The 15265-nt window shown below is 40.7% G+C and overlaps 1 protein-coding gene across 6 annotated transcripts in view; it reads right to left on the bottom strand.

Moving 5' to 3' along the window:
* MED27 (mediator complex subunit 27) overlaps nt 1–14744 on the bottom strand; it is a 177777-nt gene extending 163033 nt beyond the window's left edge. For 2 of the 6 annotated variants that reach the window (XM_053374948.1, XM_053374945.1), the window contains exons 1-2: nt 14476–14736; nt 12350–12494 (exon numbers count right to left, since the gene is read on the bottom strand). In XM_053374948.1, the coding sequence (XP_053230923.1) occupies nt 12350–12494; nt 14476–14681 (351 nt within the window). In that variant the 5' untranslated portion in view covers nt 14682–14736. Of the gene's footprint in view, nt 1–10848; nt 11683–12349; nt 12495–14475 lie in introns of those variants that run through there. The other 4 variants (XM_053374947.1, XM_053374942.1, XM_053374944.1 and 1 more) reach the window with 4 other exon arrangements.
* Between the last annotated feature and the right edge of the window lie 521 nt (nt 14745–15265).

A 15265-nucleotide genomic window follows, 5' to 3' on the forward strand; every position in this document is an offset into this window, starting at 1 on the left:
GGTAAGACTGAAAGTGTTAAGGCACCTTTATTTTCCAGTGGGCACCTTGTTTGTCTCCCATAAGGAACCAGATCCTATATGTTAACAGAAGGCTTCTGTTCAACTTTATTTAAACTTTCATTCTATTATACCTTGGTCTCAACATCTGTCTGTGATTTAATTTTTATAAATAAATAAATAAATAAATAAATTTCTGTATTTAATTTATATATTCAATCAAATATATTAACTGTGTAAAATAATGTTAAATATATTAAAAACACTTTAATTTACAATATGGAAATTTAATTCAATGTGCAGTCCATGGTTCTGTGGCAAAAACTCTTGTGGCCCACTTGGTCTGACAGGTTGGATCGCCCTGTGAGTAAACACTCTTAAAAGGATAAGAAAAAAAAGATCACTCATTAAAACTGTTTTACAGCAAAACCCATTCCAAATACCTTTGGAACTCCCTTTCCAGGAGGACAACCTGTAGCTTCTTCACTCTGAGTCTTTAAAAAAAAATCCTACTAATGACACATTTATCAAGTCTGCATTAGCTGATTAAAAAAAGGTTAACATTAGCTTTTCTTTTCATAAGTGTTCAAGCTCAAATTTATCCGGAACTATGATTTTGCCTTCCTCTTGGGCTTTTATTTCAATCTGAATATCAGTAGGTTATCTATAGTCATAGTACACTGAAAAGAATCCCTAAATCAGAAGCAGGGGCAGGAGGCGGGGCAGCTGATAATGTAGGCATCTCTTCCCTACACTGTTGCCCTGACGTTCTCCCTCACACACTGCAGAACATCTTCCAAGAGCAACACAGCTTTTGTTCAGGACTGTGAATGAGAGAGAGAGAGAGAGAGAGAGAGAGAGAGAGAGAGAGAGAGAATATTGTGTTTTTTAAGGTATCCCACACACACACACAACAATTATCCTCAGGCTGAAACCCTTTGGGCATTCAACTTAGGAAATGCTAATATTGAAGTAAAGGCTGTGCTGCCAAGCAGCAGGAGCCACAGCAAAAACACTGTCACAGAGGCCTCCCCGCCATCACTTAGGAGGCTGAACCTTACAAGGCAGAACTGACAAAGCCAGCAGGATCCTGCATACCTAAGGAAAGCACCAGGATAATTTGGTTCCACAAAAGTATCCCATCCGCAGGGGCACAAAAGCATCTACTGCGCTACAACAATGGCCCCTATAACCCATAATATATTAACACACACACTCAAAGATGGTATGAAACCATTAATGGCAAAATTGGCCCCAAGGAAGACAAGGTATTTGTTGTGTGTAAGGACTGCCATTAACTCACCTCCTTTGTACCTGAATAGTGCAACACAGGTGGCTCACTCAGTCAGATCCCAGAATACATGTTTAACAATAAATAACCAAGTCTTTCATTTTCTTTTTCCTTGGTATAAGCACAGCCACAGATGTTTATAGAGCAATCTACATGTCCCAATTACATGCATGCTTTCAATAGTTATCAGCCAATGTCAAAGCCCTCTTTGTTCTGCAAAGCCCAGAGACAAGAGCCTCAGTTAAGGGGTTTTTTCATTGTCATAGGTAGTCTCCTGCTGGAAATTTCTTATTATAAATGTGCCACCCTGCTGAGCAGAACCCTACAGGAATTAGCTCTTTGCAATTTCCTACAATACCTACTGTGCATCTCAACCCTTTCAAGTACAGAGATTTTTCCCCATTTGTCTAATCTCACTCTTTTGTTTTACATTGTTTAGGCAAGGAATATTTTGCATTGTTTAGTTGACTGGCATGGAACATATTTAAAAAAAAAATATCCTAAAATTGTCAGCTACAATGCAAATGAAACAAGTGTGAAAGGGATTGTGGATTTCAACTACTTCTACAAGGGCACATGTGAACCAGTGAATGCCAGTTCTAAAATGGGCTCATCTGATTAAGCATCTTCACATCACTGAAAGAGCTACACCTAATTGAGGGGCTTCTATTCAGCACTACAAATGAGCAGTTTCCAGTCAGTGCTATTAATAGTGTATAGGAGCTTGGTTCTAACAAGCTTGGTTCTTGTCAACCACAGTAACTTTACCTAATGTTCTGATTACATTTACAGAATAATTGAAGGTTTCCCTAAACCACAGAAAACTACGGCAAAACTAGTCACAGAACCTACCCAAATAAAACACACACCCAAATCCTGTTTCCATTATTCTCTGACAGTAGATCGAAGATTAATGTTGTCAAATCAAAACTCTCAAATGCGACTGTTTATACATGTGCAGTTGTTACAACTGCTCTCCCTCTCACTGTTTATGTGGATTTTAATCACCATATGCCAACTTATACAACAAATTGTTCCAGTGACACACAGTGGGGGTTTTTTGTAGGAGAACAGTTAGGGTCAGGACGGGGGGGGGGGAATGCACACGTGACGCTGTGACATCCTGACATCACACACATCCTGAAAGAGACGCCAGGGCTCTGATGGATGCTGTAGCCCTCCTGCCTCGTTTGCAAATCTGGGCGGGCTTTGGGAAGGTGATGGGAGGGCTCTTGGACCCATCAGAGCATTGCGCCTCCCTCCCTAAGCCAGGCAGAAGCTTTGTGGGCTTTAAGAAGGAGAGCCAGGGAAACATTTAGGGGACTAGCCTAGTCCCCTTAGTCCACTGACTGCACACCACTGAATTATACAAATAAAACGTATGATTATTTAAATATAGATTCTGGACACACCATAGAAGCTAAAGCTTGTGCTTTTTGAAACAGGCAGACAAGCAAAATAAATTTCAATATCTTGAACTAATGGCATATCAACTTGTTAATTTGTTTACTGCTTGATAAAGGTAAAGGGACCCTTGACCATTAGGTCCAGTCGTGGCCGATACTAGGGTTGCGGTGCTCATCTTGCTTTATTGGCCGAGGGAGCCGGTGTACAGCTTCCGGGTCATGTGGCCAGCATGACTAAGCAGCTTCTGGCGAACCAGAGCAGCGCACGGAAACGCCGTTTACCTTCCCGCCGGAGCGGTACCTATTTATCTACTTGCACTTTGATGTGCTTTCGAACTGCTAGGTTGGCAGGAGCAGGGACCGAGCAAGGGGAGCTCACCCCGTCACGGGGATTCGAACCGCCGACCTTCTGATCGGCAAGTCCTAGGCTCTGTGGTTTAACCCACAGTGCCACCCGCGTCCCTTATTGCTTAATACTGATCAATTAAAAAAAACTGTTTGCCTGTAAACTGCAAGAGAAAAATTCCTGGGGAAAAACACTGAATGTATTTATTTGCCAGAAGAAAGAAACATTCTTAGGGCTGGAGGAAAGGTTTCTTCATTCCATTTGATCACCCAGTTTTCCGGTAGCCCTCTGGTTGGGCAGCAATGAGCTTAGACTCTCCTGGAGAAGATGATTTGAGCCAACTGGGGCTATTTGGGAACAGATATTTTTAGGATGTTGCAAACTGCTTTGAGATTTTCTTTGAAAAAATGAAGCAACACATAAATTATATAAAATAAATAAAAATAAGGGAAAGTTATAAGGATCTCAAAGAGAGGCAAAGTTCTTACAGCAGGGCCCCTTCATAACTAGTTCTCTTGGAATCTTTGCATTTTCAATGAAGTGTGAGGACCTCTACTTTCGTTCCTTTGACTCAAGTCTAGAAAACAGGGTAACAGTCCTCTGTGCAAAGCAACAACTGAATATGATGCTTCGTTTACTTACTGAAGCCAGTTTAGGTATGTCAAGATCCTAGATTATAAATCCTGATAGCTTTCCCACTCTGATCCTAATCAAAAATGAAAATCAGAGTAGCAACATCTATTTCAAAAGCAATGATATCTCATTCTTCACACATGCATCATTGCTCTAATGAAGTAAATAAAAAATGCTTCCCTTAATTGTATGAATGAAATCTCTCTGGAGAAAACTGGATACCTGAAGTAACAATATAAGAAGTGTTATAGAGAAATTTTGTAGAGTAAATCTTGTGGCTTGGGTAAAATGCAGTTCTCTGATACCATTAACGTATTTCAATTTCACTGTTTAGGGAAGCTTTTAATGTTTGATGTATTTTAATATTCTTTTGGAAGCCGCCCAGAGTGGCTGGGGAAGCCCAGCCAGATGGGCAGGGTATAAATAATAAATTATTATTAATTATTGTTGTTGTTGTTGTTGTTGTTGTTGTTGTTGTTGTTGTCATACCAAAGCAAATTAGAAATGTTTGAATACAATTAGAAATTATCTATTAAATTCACATGGAATTATGGCTTATTACAAGACAAAAAAAAGTTCACCTCAACACTGTTCTTGGACTCCTACGGTTAACAATTAATGACACTTTATTGCTGTTAAACTCAATATCTGTGTCTGATCAATACCAAGCTACCAAAGCAGTCTAACAAGTCTGAAACTCCCCTACAAGTACCTATTGATTTTTTTTAAGGCATGCAACAAAATGACCTACACAAATAACTGAGAATGAAACAGATAATTTAATAAACTCGAGAAAGTACAATGTTATTTCCCTTGGCTTCAATGTCAGAAAATCATAACTCATTACTGGTAGTTAGCACTCTTTTAAGGAGGGGGTTCTATATACAAAGGTGTGATTGCACAATAGTTCTGGTTGCCACATCTCGAAAGGATATCATAGGGCTACAAAATGTTCAGAAAAGAGCAGTCAAACTGATGAGACCGGAACTGCTCCCCAATGAAAAAAGGGTACAGTATTGGGGGCTTTTTCATTCAGAGAAAAGGCACACAAGATATGTAAGAGATGAATAAAACTCTGCATTGTGTGGAAAAAGTGGTCAGAGAAAAGTTTTTCTCCCTCTCTCAATACCAGAACTCAGGCCCATCAAATAAAGCTGAATGTTTAAGAATGAGAAGACACATAAGGAAGTACTTTCGCACACAGCAAATTGTTAAACCTATGGAGCTCACTACCAAAAGATGTAGTCATGGCCACTAATTGGATGATTTTAAAAGAGAATTAGACAAATTCCTAGAGGATAAGTCTATCAATGGCTACCAGGCACGATTGGCAAACTTCAGTGGGTTGCATCCAAATAAGTTTATCTCAGAGTTGACACAATTAAATTAATGGCATTAAGTCAATTGTGTCCATTGTTTTAAAGGATGTAATCTGAATAGGACTAACCTTGGATACAGCCCAATATTAGGACTAGTATGCTTCCAAAGAGCAGTTGCTAGAAAACACGTGGGGAGAGTGTTGTTGTGTTCAGGTCCTGCTTGCAGACTTCCCATTGGGCCATCTGGTTGCCCACTATGAGAACAAAAAGCTGGATCAGATGGGCCACTGGCCTGGCCCAGCACAGCTCTTCTTATGTTATGTTCTTACACCCTATGATACCCTGGCATCACTTAGAGGCACTCTACCCCTCCCTGAGTGGCCAGTTGCTTTAGGGCACCTGCAAAGCCCAGCACAACACCAGGAACAAGACCCCATAAATCAGCAACATAACAAAGCCCTATTCCAAAATGTGTGAACAACCCAATTAGCTATGATAACCTCAACAGGCAAAATAAAGTATGCAGTCTGCTGGAGGTTTACTTTTATCCATATATTTTCAATGTGTATTGAGATTTTTTTTCAATTTAAATTGCATTTTTTGGTTTTTCAAAAGAAACTTACAAACATTCAAAAACACAATCACATACATTTCTAATAGACATCCCCCTCCCTTTTGTGGTTTCTTCTGAATTTAAATTTTCATACTGAATTTTCTACATTACTCCATCTTTAATTATTCTTTAGTTTCTCATAATAATCTGTTTAACTGCTTGTTTTACATTAATCCGGCTAATGAACTTATTTGCATACACTGAGAAAATGTTTTATTTAAGTTTTTTTTGTCTTTTTAGCTCAGTTCCTTGTACTACCCTTGTACTATTCATCCCTCCCCTATTTAGTTCACATAATTCAACTGTCTAAAAATCTTTGGCCAAGAACCTTATGTACCACACCTTCAATGGTTCTCTAAAATGCATTTTTGAAGAGTGATCAGAAGATTGTTTCCCCTTCCCCAAAAAAATCAAACAAGAAGCACTTTGCAGGATGCAAATATTGCAGCAAAACAGGGAATAATTTGGTCTCAGCTCTAGCTGTAAGAACAGTCTGCAAGGATAGGAAATTCCTTTACTAAGACCAATGGGATGACACATCTGCATTAGCAGATGGCAGGGTCAACAGCCCCTGCAAAGATTAACAGAAAAGGTGTCAAAAAGATGTGCCATTTTAGAGTAATGATTATCAAACTACCTATTTAAGATAGGTGTCCTACTAAAAGAGTTCTCACAAAGCTTTGCTACTGCAGAATCCATGGGAACATCTTAGCAGGCACAGCCTCAGGCATGCACTGGGGCTAGGGCATACAAGTGACACGTCAAGGGCAAAGTGTGCATGAATATACAAGTAACAATAAAGGAAAGCAGCAAGTGAGAACAGTGTTTAATCTAACCTCAAGGTACATAGAAATAATGTGTTGCTAAGGTGGCATTCCCTAATACTTCAGGACTTAATTTACTGTATTTGGACAAGAAAATATGTCTCATGTAGACACACCATATTTCAAGAACTACAAAGTTTACCCTACAACAGAGCACAACAAGGCCATCATAGAATCATCTCTATTCACTAAAAATGTCTCTAAACTGCCATCTGGATGCTGAGAAAGCAGTGAAGTTTGCCATGCAGAACTGGGGGGTGGAGTCTAATCTGAATTTCAGCTGCTTACCTGCCAAAAAGTTCACCATTGGACAATCTATTTTAGTGAACTGCACTAGAATAAAAAAGTTCAACTATTTAAGCCCTCAAACAGCCACCCCTACTAATTCAGCCTGAATTAATAAAATGCTGTGACTCGAGAATTCAGCTGCAAATGCGTTAGTTCAGACAGATTTTTTCACCCATTTCAACACCACAGAGCATAAGCTTTTGACACCAGTGTTATCCTACAGTGAATCCTCACATGCATTTAATTAATATTAGTTCCATGTATACATAACAAAGTGTATTCTTTGATGCCACCTACAATTTAGAAGTTTTTATTAAAAGCACACTACAAATGATTGCTTGAAGACCCTACTAAACGTTTTTAGAAACAGAATACACATTTTTATTTCAAACCACAAAGGCAAGTGAAAACACTGCACCTAAAACTTTGGTGATGTCAAATGGACCGCACATGATCAGTCCTGCTCTATAATGAAAATGGCCTGTGGGGGTTAAGAGAGATTAGGATCTGGCCTACTAGTAGGAGCCAAAAATTCCTACCCCTGGTTGAGTCTTACATTTACAAGCTGACACACACCTCAGGCTGGCACACTCCCCTCTGCTCCTTGGCACAGTTCGTACAGTAGAGATTGAAAGCATTCACCATTAAACTGAGTAGCTTTCCCGTTACATCCATACTTCAGAGAAACCACCCAGAGGACTTGGGTTATTGGGTGGTATAGAAAAGCAACAGGAAAAACAAAAACAAATTATGCTTAATCTAAACAAGCCTGTATCAAACTACAGCTTAACAATCTTGGCTTGTTCAACCAAGCAGAGTTTAAAATTGAACAAACCAGTGTTTTCAAGTTCACATGTTATAGGGAACTCTGATTAGTTTAAAAGCAGGTATTTCCAGTTTCCTTGCAGTCTCCACCTTTAACTGGATAATGGGTAGTATGTTCACTTAGGCTCATTCATACAACATGTCCAAATCAGGCCACTGCCTCTTTATCTCTTATCTTTATAAGAACTTTAGCTCTTGAATATACTAAAATACACAGATTAGAGATCGTGTGGCATCTTAACTTGGCTTCTCTTTTTAAAAAAACACACACACACAAATAGATTTAAAGATGTAATTCATGTTTCCATATGCTCTTTGACAGGCAATTAGCCCACTTAAGTGTTTAACTAACAAAGCAAACACCGTATGGTTACACCCCTTTCCCCATCCCTTTTCATTTAACATTTGCTCATACACACAGACACCCTCTATTTCTGTTGTCCATCTGTTTGCAAGTGACATAAAGCTGGGCTGGGGGTTCCCTTGCAACCAACATAGTCAAAGTTGCATGCCACAACAGAAGAATTAGCTTTATCATATGCCAACTGAATCAAGTCTATTGGTCCACCTGCTGCACTTTTCAGTTTCCCACTCTATTTCAATCAATTTTCTCCTCTCCTCTCCCAGCCACTTTCTCTTCATCTGTCATTCAGCCCATTAGCCCATCAAGCTCAGTATTGGCTTGCAGTGGCTGGAACCAGCTCTCCAAGGTACCAAGCAGGAATCTTTCCCAGCCCTACTGGGAGATGCTACAGATTGGACCGCCCCTGTGCAAGCAAACTAGGTGCTGTAGTACTGAGCTATGCCCCTTCCCCACTGGATTCAATGGGTTTTACCCTCAAGTTAAGCGTAAATACCTCAATGACAACTGCTCCCCATATGAACCAACAGGGACCCAGCGATCATCCTCTGAGGTCCTTCTTCATGTGCCTCCTCCATGAGAAGTGCAGAGAGTGGCAACAAGAGAATGTGCCTTTTCTGGGGTGGCTCCCCATTTGTGGAGTGCTCTTCCCAGGGAGGCTCACCTTGTGCCTTCATTACATATCTTTAGGCACCAGGTGAAAACATTTCTCTTTTTCTTTTTAAATATAACTTTATTGAATAATACAATCAAATTTCCAGATATATCTTCAAAAAACACAATTGTTTACATATATGTCAAACATAAACTCTGAAAGAAGATAGAAAATAAGAGAAAGGGGGAAAAAGAAAAGAAAGAAAAAAGAGAAAGAAATACTGGTTTCCATAAACAGTAAACAGAATTACTGTTTATGAAAACCTTTCTCTATAACCAAGCCTCTGATTAACCTTCTATGGTCTTTAAAAAATGTTTGTGAGAAAGGGGGGGAGTTATTGGTTTGTTTATGTTTTATTATGTACTTTTGTGTTCTCATTTTGCTTTTTTAATGTTGTGAACCACCCTGTGAACTTCAGATGAAGGACGGTATACAAATATAATAAATAATCATAATCAGACTATTTATATATCACAAGCTCAACAAGGAAGGCCCTTCTAATAATTTGGTTTCGTCTGCAGTTCTATATCTACTTACTTGACTGTAAGGTAAGTCACATTGAATTTAACAGCCCTTATTCTTTTTTAGCCTGTTTTTATTAAGTTTTTTGTTAGGAACATAGATAAACAAACAACAATGTAGAATGAAACTGAAGCCACAAGTATGTTGCACACATTTTTTGTGAAGAGAAAACACCAATTCACACCTACAGTACATAGCTACATTTCAAATGTAGTTGTCCAAAAATATATTAGAGGTCTGTCCAAAAGTTTGTTTATGAGAAGGAGGCATTTATTCCTCTCCTCTGATGAGATACAAACACTAACAATGGATTCCAGTCCCCAAGGAATGTGTATTCTGACTTCAGCCCCCTAACTGTCCCATTCTGTTGCCCCATTTCTCAACCACCGCTACACATCAAACCTTTGATCATCAACTTTGCAATGGGATAGGAGGGTGCATTGGTCCAATGATGTGTAATATCCAAGCACACAGCAGCCAACAAAAATCCAATCCGATCTTTAATGGGACATATTTTTGAGCAGATGAGTGTACAGGACTCTTAATAGGGAATAAATTCATGAGTTGAAAAATGCTGAAATATCCACATTCTTTTACCCCCCTTTTTTTACTTCTGCCCTTAAGTCCACATTTTATCCTAGCTCAGCGATGTGTTTTATGTGTACAATTGTTAACGCATGAGCAATCTGGGCAGAGAAGGAAAGGGAGCTGTCCTGGGCTCTCAGCTCATCAAATATACAACACATCAGCCACAAAGGGGTCAAAAATTAAAAATTAAATGCAGAGAGGCAAAAAGTACTTCCATGCACCACAGCAACTAAATGCTCTCCCCTTCCAAATGACAGCAAAGAGTCAGACCAAAAACCCACTCCAGTGACTCCATATGTTCTTATTTAAAAACAGCTGCTGAGAGTGGGCAAAACCAATCCAACTAAATCAGTTTTGCATACATGCAAGAGTAAAACGTTGTCTCATGTTACTGCATCATGAAACAAGCAGGAAGTGAAAGAGATGGCCAGAGAAATTATTCTGAAGGAGCAAAGAGTTACAGGTGACAAGCCCTCGTGTTAGAACAGACAACTGAAGCATCAATACCAGCTGATGTAAACAATGGAGTTGAGAACAAATTACTGAATTCAAAACGAAGTGGTGATTAAAGGGCAACTGCTGAGTGAGTATTTAAGTGCTTTGAAACCAGTTTATCACAAAAACATAAAAAGGCATAAAGAAGTGCTTAAACCACATTCTGAAGGCAATTATAGAGCACTAAATTAAAATAAAACTATACTTCCGCGTGCAGATGCAAAGGTGAGAGAGGACCTTGAGGTTTAGAGGCATTCCCAAAGAGGCAGAGGAGCTTATTGATGAAAGAATCATTAAGGAGTTAGCCAAATGGTTAGAGCTTCAAGAAGACGAAATAATTAAAGGCACAGAGAAAATATTCAGAGTGAAATCAGATGTTGCTAAAGCAAACAAATGGCCTGGAAACGGTTTGATATCTTTCAACTCAAGTCAAATTAGAGATAAAATTTTGCAAACCAGTAATAAAAGAAGACTCAGAATTGGGGAGAAAGACATTATTATCCTAAAGGAGATTCCTTCACACCTGTTGAGAGAGAGAAACTATACATTTCTGGCTGAAGCATTGAAGGCAAACTCCATTGTTTATAGGTGGGAGTTTCTGGAGGGAATCTCCTTCTTTAAAGGGGAAAGGCGGAGGTGTGTGACAGCGGACAAAGCTGCTTGAGGGTTTGCCACAGGCATCTGGGTTCCCACTTTGAGAACATGATGCTGGACTAGTGGGCCATCAGCCTGATCCAGCAAGGTCTCCTTATATTTTTATGTGTGTAAGGATTACCCTAATATCACTTTTTTGAGGGTGACTACACAGGATACAAAGGTTCTGAGTAAAGAGGAATGCCCCCTTGACGCCAAAAAGATTGCACACCCTACTATAACAATCATTGTCCAATGGTGGGTTTGTCCAATACTAAGCAGGTATTTTCATCGATGAGAAACAGAGAAACCAGCTGCTATCATGTATATTAGGATAAAAACGTAAAATATATAGGGAAGTTATTCAACTAAGTTTTACTTAGAGCAGAGCCACTGAAATTAATTAGCAGGCCTAAGTTAAAAAGGTAAAGGTAAAGGGACCCCTGACAGTAAAGTCCAGTCACGAACGACTCTGGGGTTGCGGCACTCATCTCGTTTTACTGGCCAAGGGAGCTGGCGTTTGTCCGCAGACAGTTTTTCCAGGTCATGTGGCCAGCATGACTAAGCTGCTTCTGGCGAAACCAGAGCAGTGCACGGAAACGCCGTTTACCTTCCCGCTGGAGCGGTACCTATTTATCTACTTGCACTTTGACGTGCTTTTGAACAGTATATGCCTAAGTTAGGTCCATTCATTTCAATGGGTCTACTATGAGTAAAACTTAGTTAAATAACATTCCACACAATGCTAAAGTAAAGGGAAACACAGTTTAAGCCTAGCCACTAATATGGTCGCTTGATACAGCCACCACCAGACAAGAAATATCTACTGTAACAGCTACCATATTGGCAAAATGTTGTTCTTGTTGTCTGTAAGACACCTGGACTCCTGTCAGGGGGAAAGGTGGTTATAAATAAATAAATAATTCAACATGTGATTAGATTTCAAGGTATTTTCCCAACAGTTTGAAGCATGATTCTCCTCCGGTGTTACAAGCTCCACCTTCAGCTTGATACGACTTTTGTAGGTAGCTACCTAGATATTATATAGCATTTTCTTGTACAATTCTAAAAGTTTAAAACTCTGTTGAACTCATTAGAACAAGCAAAGTTTTGTATTATGCAAATCAATCATGCATTTTATTTAAACATGTACACAGTTTAAAACATGAATGTCACCAGAGAGATAACTCCAATCAATTCTTAGAAGATGTCAAGGACTGAAAAAGCACCTCCTTATGCTTTTGGATGAGCTTTTTAAACACTTACGAGTAGAAGAGGAGCACACAAATTTATTGAGGATGGAGGATACAATTTTGCTTAACCCATCCCCATCATCAGCTTCTGTTAGCAGCCTCTTAAAACAAGGACAGGGTATAGATATAGCTGCCATAGTATCATTTCTCTTGCACCATAGCACAGTGAGCTGCTTCTCTCTGCATCAAAGCAAGAGGCAGCTGAGATAGCAAAGCTGCAATAGCCAAGAATTTCAAACCCCTCTATATAACATAACTTTGACTAGCAATTAACATTAATACACTTCTTTTATTTCTTACCTTATTTGACCATTTATAAGCCTGAAGCAGCTGGCTGTAGAGGGGTGTTTTGTCCTGAACAGGATCTAAACTCAACAATCCACTATTGTGGAGAGGATGGTTCTCCGATGGCTTGCCTACAAGATTACTTAGACGTTCCAGTTCACTAAAATAAAATGAAAAGCCATTATATTATGGTATTTAACACAGCATATTTTGTTAACTCTTATGTGGTTTTGTCATATTTTACTACACAGTAGTAGCACAAGCAGGGCAGCTTCATTCACTGGGCTTCTCAACATTGCCCATCACTGCTGGGTACCAAGAGTACGAGGGGCAAGGGAAAGGCACTGGGAAGCTCATTGTAGGTGCAGTGGTGGGAGAATCGGATATGTTTGTTTATAATTATATTTTGGGAATGATTCATGTTCTTATGTAGCTGCACTGTTTTATACTTTCTGGATGTCCCATGCTCATATTATAAAGTAGTTGTGTTCTGTGTTCTAAATCAAGCACTTCTAGGAATTGTTTCTTTTTGTTTTCCAATGTATTTCTCATTAATAAAAAATTTGGTGTGCAACAAGCAATTTTTTTTAATGAAACTTTGTCCCAGTGAAAAAAGTTTGAGAATCAGTGTCATAAGGTATCACCAGTAAAAAGAAACAAACTGGGAAGTTATAGGTGCTGAGAAAGACTCTGAGTCAGAGACCCTGGAGAACCACTCTTTTGCAACTGGTGTACAGGTCCCTTGACCAGGTCACATGCCCTCACGCAAGCTATCTCAAAACTGTCAGAATAATAGGAGACAAATATAGGATCCCCAAATGCGCGTTTGGACCCTGCGTCTAAAAAGTTTGAAGACTTTCAGTACAGTCAGGGGAGCAAGGTAGATGCATTCTCCAGCTCTCTTTATACTTCACACCCTCAAGTGTTTTCGCCTGGTTGGAATGCATTGTGGAAAGAAGAAAAGAAAATCTATAAAAAATTATTTACAAAAAAAAGATAAACGTGTTCCTGAACTAAGTTAATGCCTCCTGCTTTTATGGATGGAGAATAGAGAGATGGTTTGAGCAAGTAGTCTACTGTGCAAAAGTAGCATTTATACCTGTTGCTCCACCCACTTTTGCCTCTAGCCACCCACCCACCACAGACATGTGGCCCTCAGAAGGCTGCCTAGCAGGGAATGTGGCATTTCATTACACTTCTTGTTAGCATCCTCTTTCTTTCCCATTAACCTATCTTTTTTCAGTTTTTGCCCCTGGGTCTGCTGGTCATTCCCCAGCACCTGACAGTCACAGCAACACCCCAACCTCTTAACACAACACATCCAACAATTAACAACCATGCTCCCTTCTAGCTTGCCCCAAACCATATAGCATCCAGAAGATAGACTGCCTCTGGACCTAGAGGTTTCACTGTTGTGCTGTGCAGAGCATGGCATCTCCAGTTAACAACAGCATTGCTGTGGCTTGTCCAAACAGCACAGAAATCAGAAGGGAGATGGTCCCAGAACCTGTATGGTTCCAGAACAGTGTGCAGCTGTGGCAAGCATGGCATCTCCAACAACAAACCTTGCCCAAGACCACAAAGCTTTCAGAAGGTAGACCATCCCTGCTGTGGAAGTTCCACTGCATAGGTGTGGAGAGCATCTCCAAATATCAACCACTACCCTTTGTGGCTTGCCTTAAACCAAGTTGTATTCAGAAGAAAGTATTGTCTCTGTACATGGAGGTTCCACTGCAAAACTGTAGGCAGCATGGCATATCCAATTAATAACAGCAGCTACTCTCCCTTGTGGCTTGCTATGAACGAAGCAGAATTAACCTGCCCGTGGTGATTTCCACGGCATAACTCTTCAACGAACAGCAGCAGCAACCCTCCCTTAAGGCTTGCCCAAACCCACATAGCCTTCATAAAACAGACTGTTCCTGAACGTGGAAGTTCCACTGTTCAGTTGTCACAGCGAATTAGCATTTCACTGCACTATCGAATTCCATATCTAATTGGGGGGTCGCCTTTTTCTCAAGCATTTCTAGCCTTGTGGGAACCATCTCCTCATCCCAGAAACGGGAGGAAGGGAGGGGGGAGTGTCGCCCAGGGCAACCTCCTCCTCGGCAGGTCTTTTTCCTCTTTCCCTTCCTCCTCACCCCAAGTCTCGGCTGACGGAGTGGAGGCTCTCTTGGAAGCTGGAGACGAAGCTCTTCTCACGGCCCTCCAAAGCCTCCTTGTTGCGCCTGCCGTCCTTGAGGCAATCGAAGACGCGCGTGACGCTGGAGCGCAGCGCCTGGATAGCCGAGATAGCCTGGGCAAAAGCCTCCAGGTTGACCCCAGCGCTTAACACCCCATCCGCCATCTTTGGCCAGCAACCTCCCGTAGGAAAGCCGGAGCGCGAGGATATACTGAGAGGAGCGCGGGGAGGAGGACGCCGCCGCCGCAAAGCAGGCTGGGAGATGTAGTGCACGGAACTTGGGCAAAAGAGACTGAGGGACGCTGCGGTCGCAAAGCAGCCTGGGAGACGTCTCCTCCTCCCTCCTCCAAAAAAGCGCGGAGAATGAATCCTAAAGGGCAAGAAGACGCTTCAGCCACAAAGCAGGCTGGGATATGTAGTCCGCGGGACAGAGACAAGTTTTTCAGGAGATTGAGAGGCGTGTGATTGAAATCAGAGTGGTTTGTTTACCTCCTGTCTGCCAGGTTACCTGTTTAATGGTCACTTGATTGGATTGCCTGGGGAGCCTGGCCAGTCTTTTGTAATGACAAATACTTAGTTCCTGGGCCAGGTCACAGCCTCACAACCTATTCATATCTTAAATGTGCCCTTAAGACAGGATTTGTGAAGGAAAAGACAATGGGGAGGCTTTTCCATTTTCCTTTGACCTTGCAGAGAAAACATTTGCTCAGTTTGGGAATCAAAATTGTTTCAGGTCGGTCTTCCTGTGC

This window comes from Podarcis raffonei, chromosome Z, assembly GCF_027172205.1.
Source record: "Podarcis raffonei isolate rPodRaf1 chromosome Z, rPodRaf1.pri, whole genome shotgun sequence".
Taxonomy (NCBI): domain Eukaryota; kingdom Metazoa; phylum Chordata; class Lepidosauria; order Squamata; family Lacertidae; genus Podarcis; species Podarcis raffonei.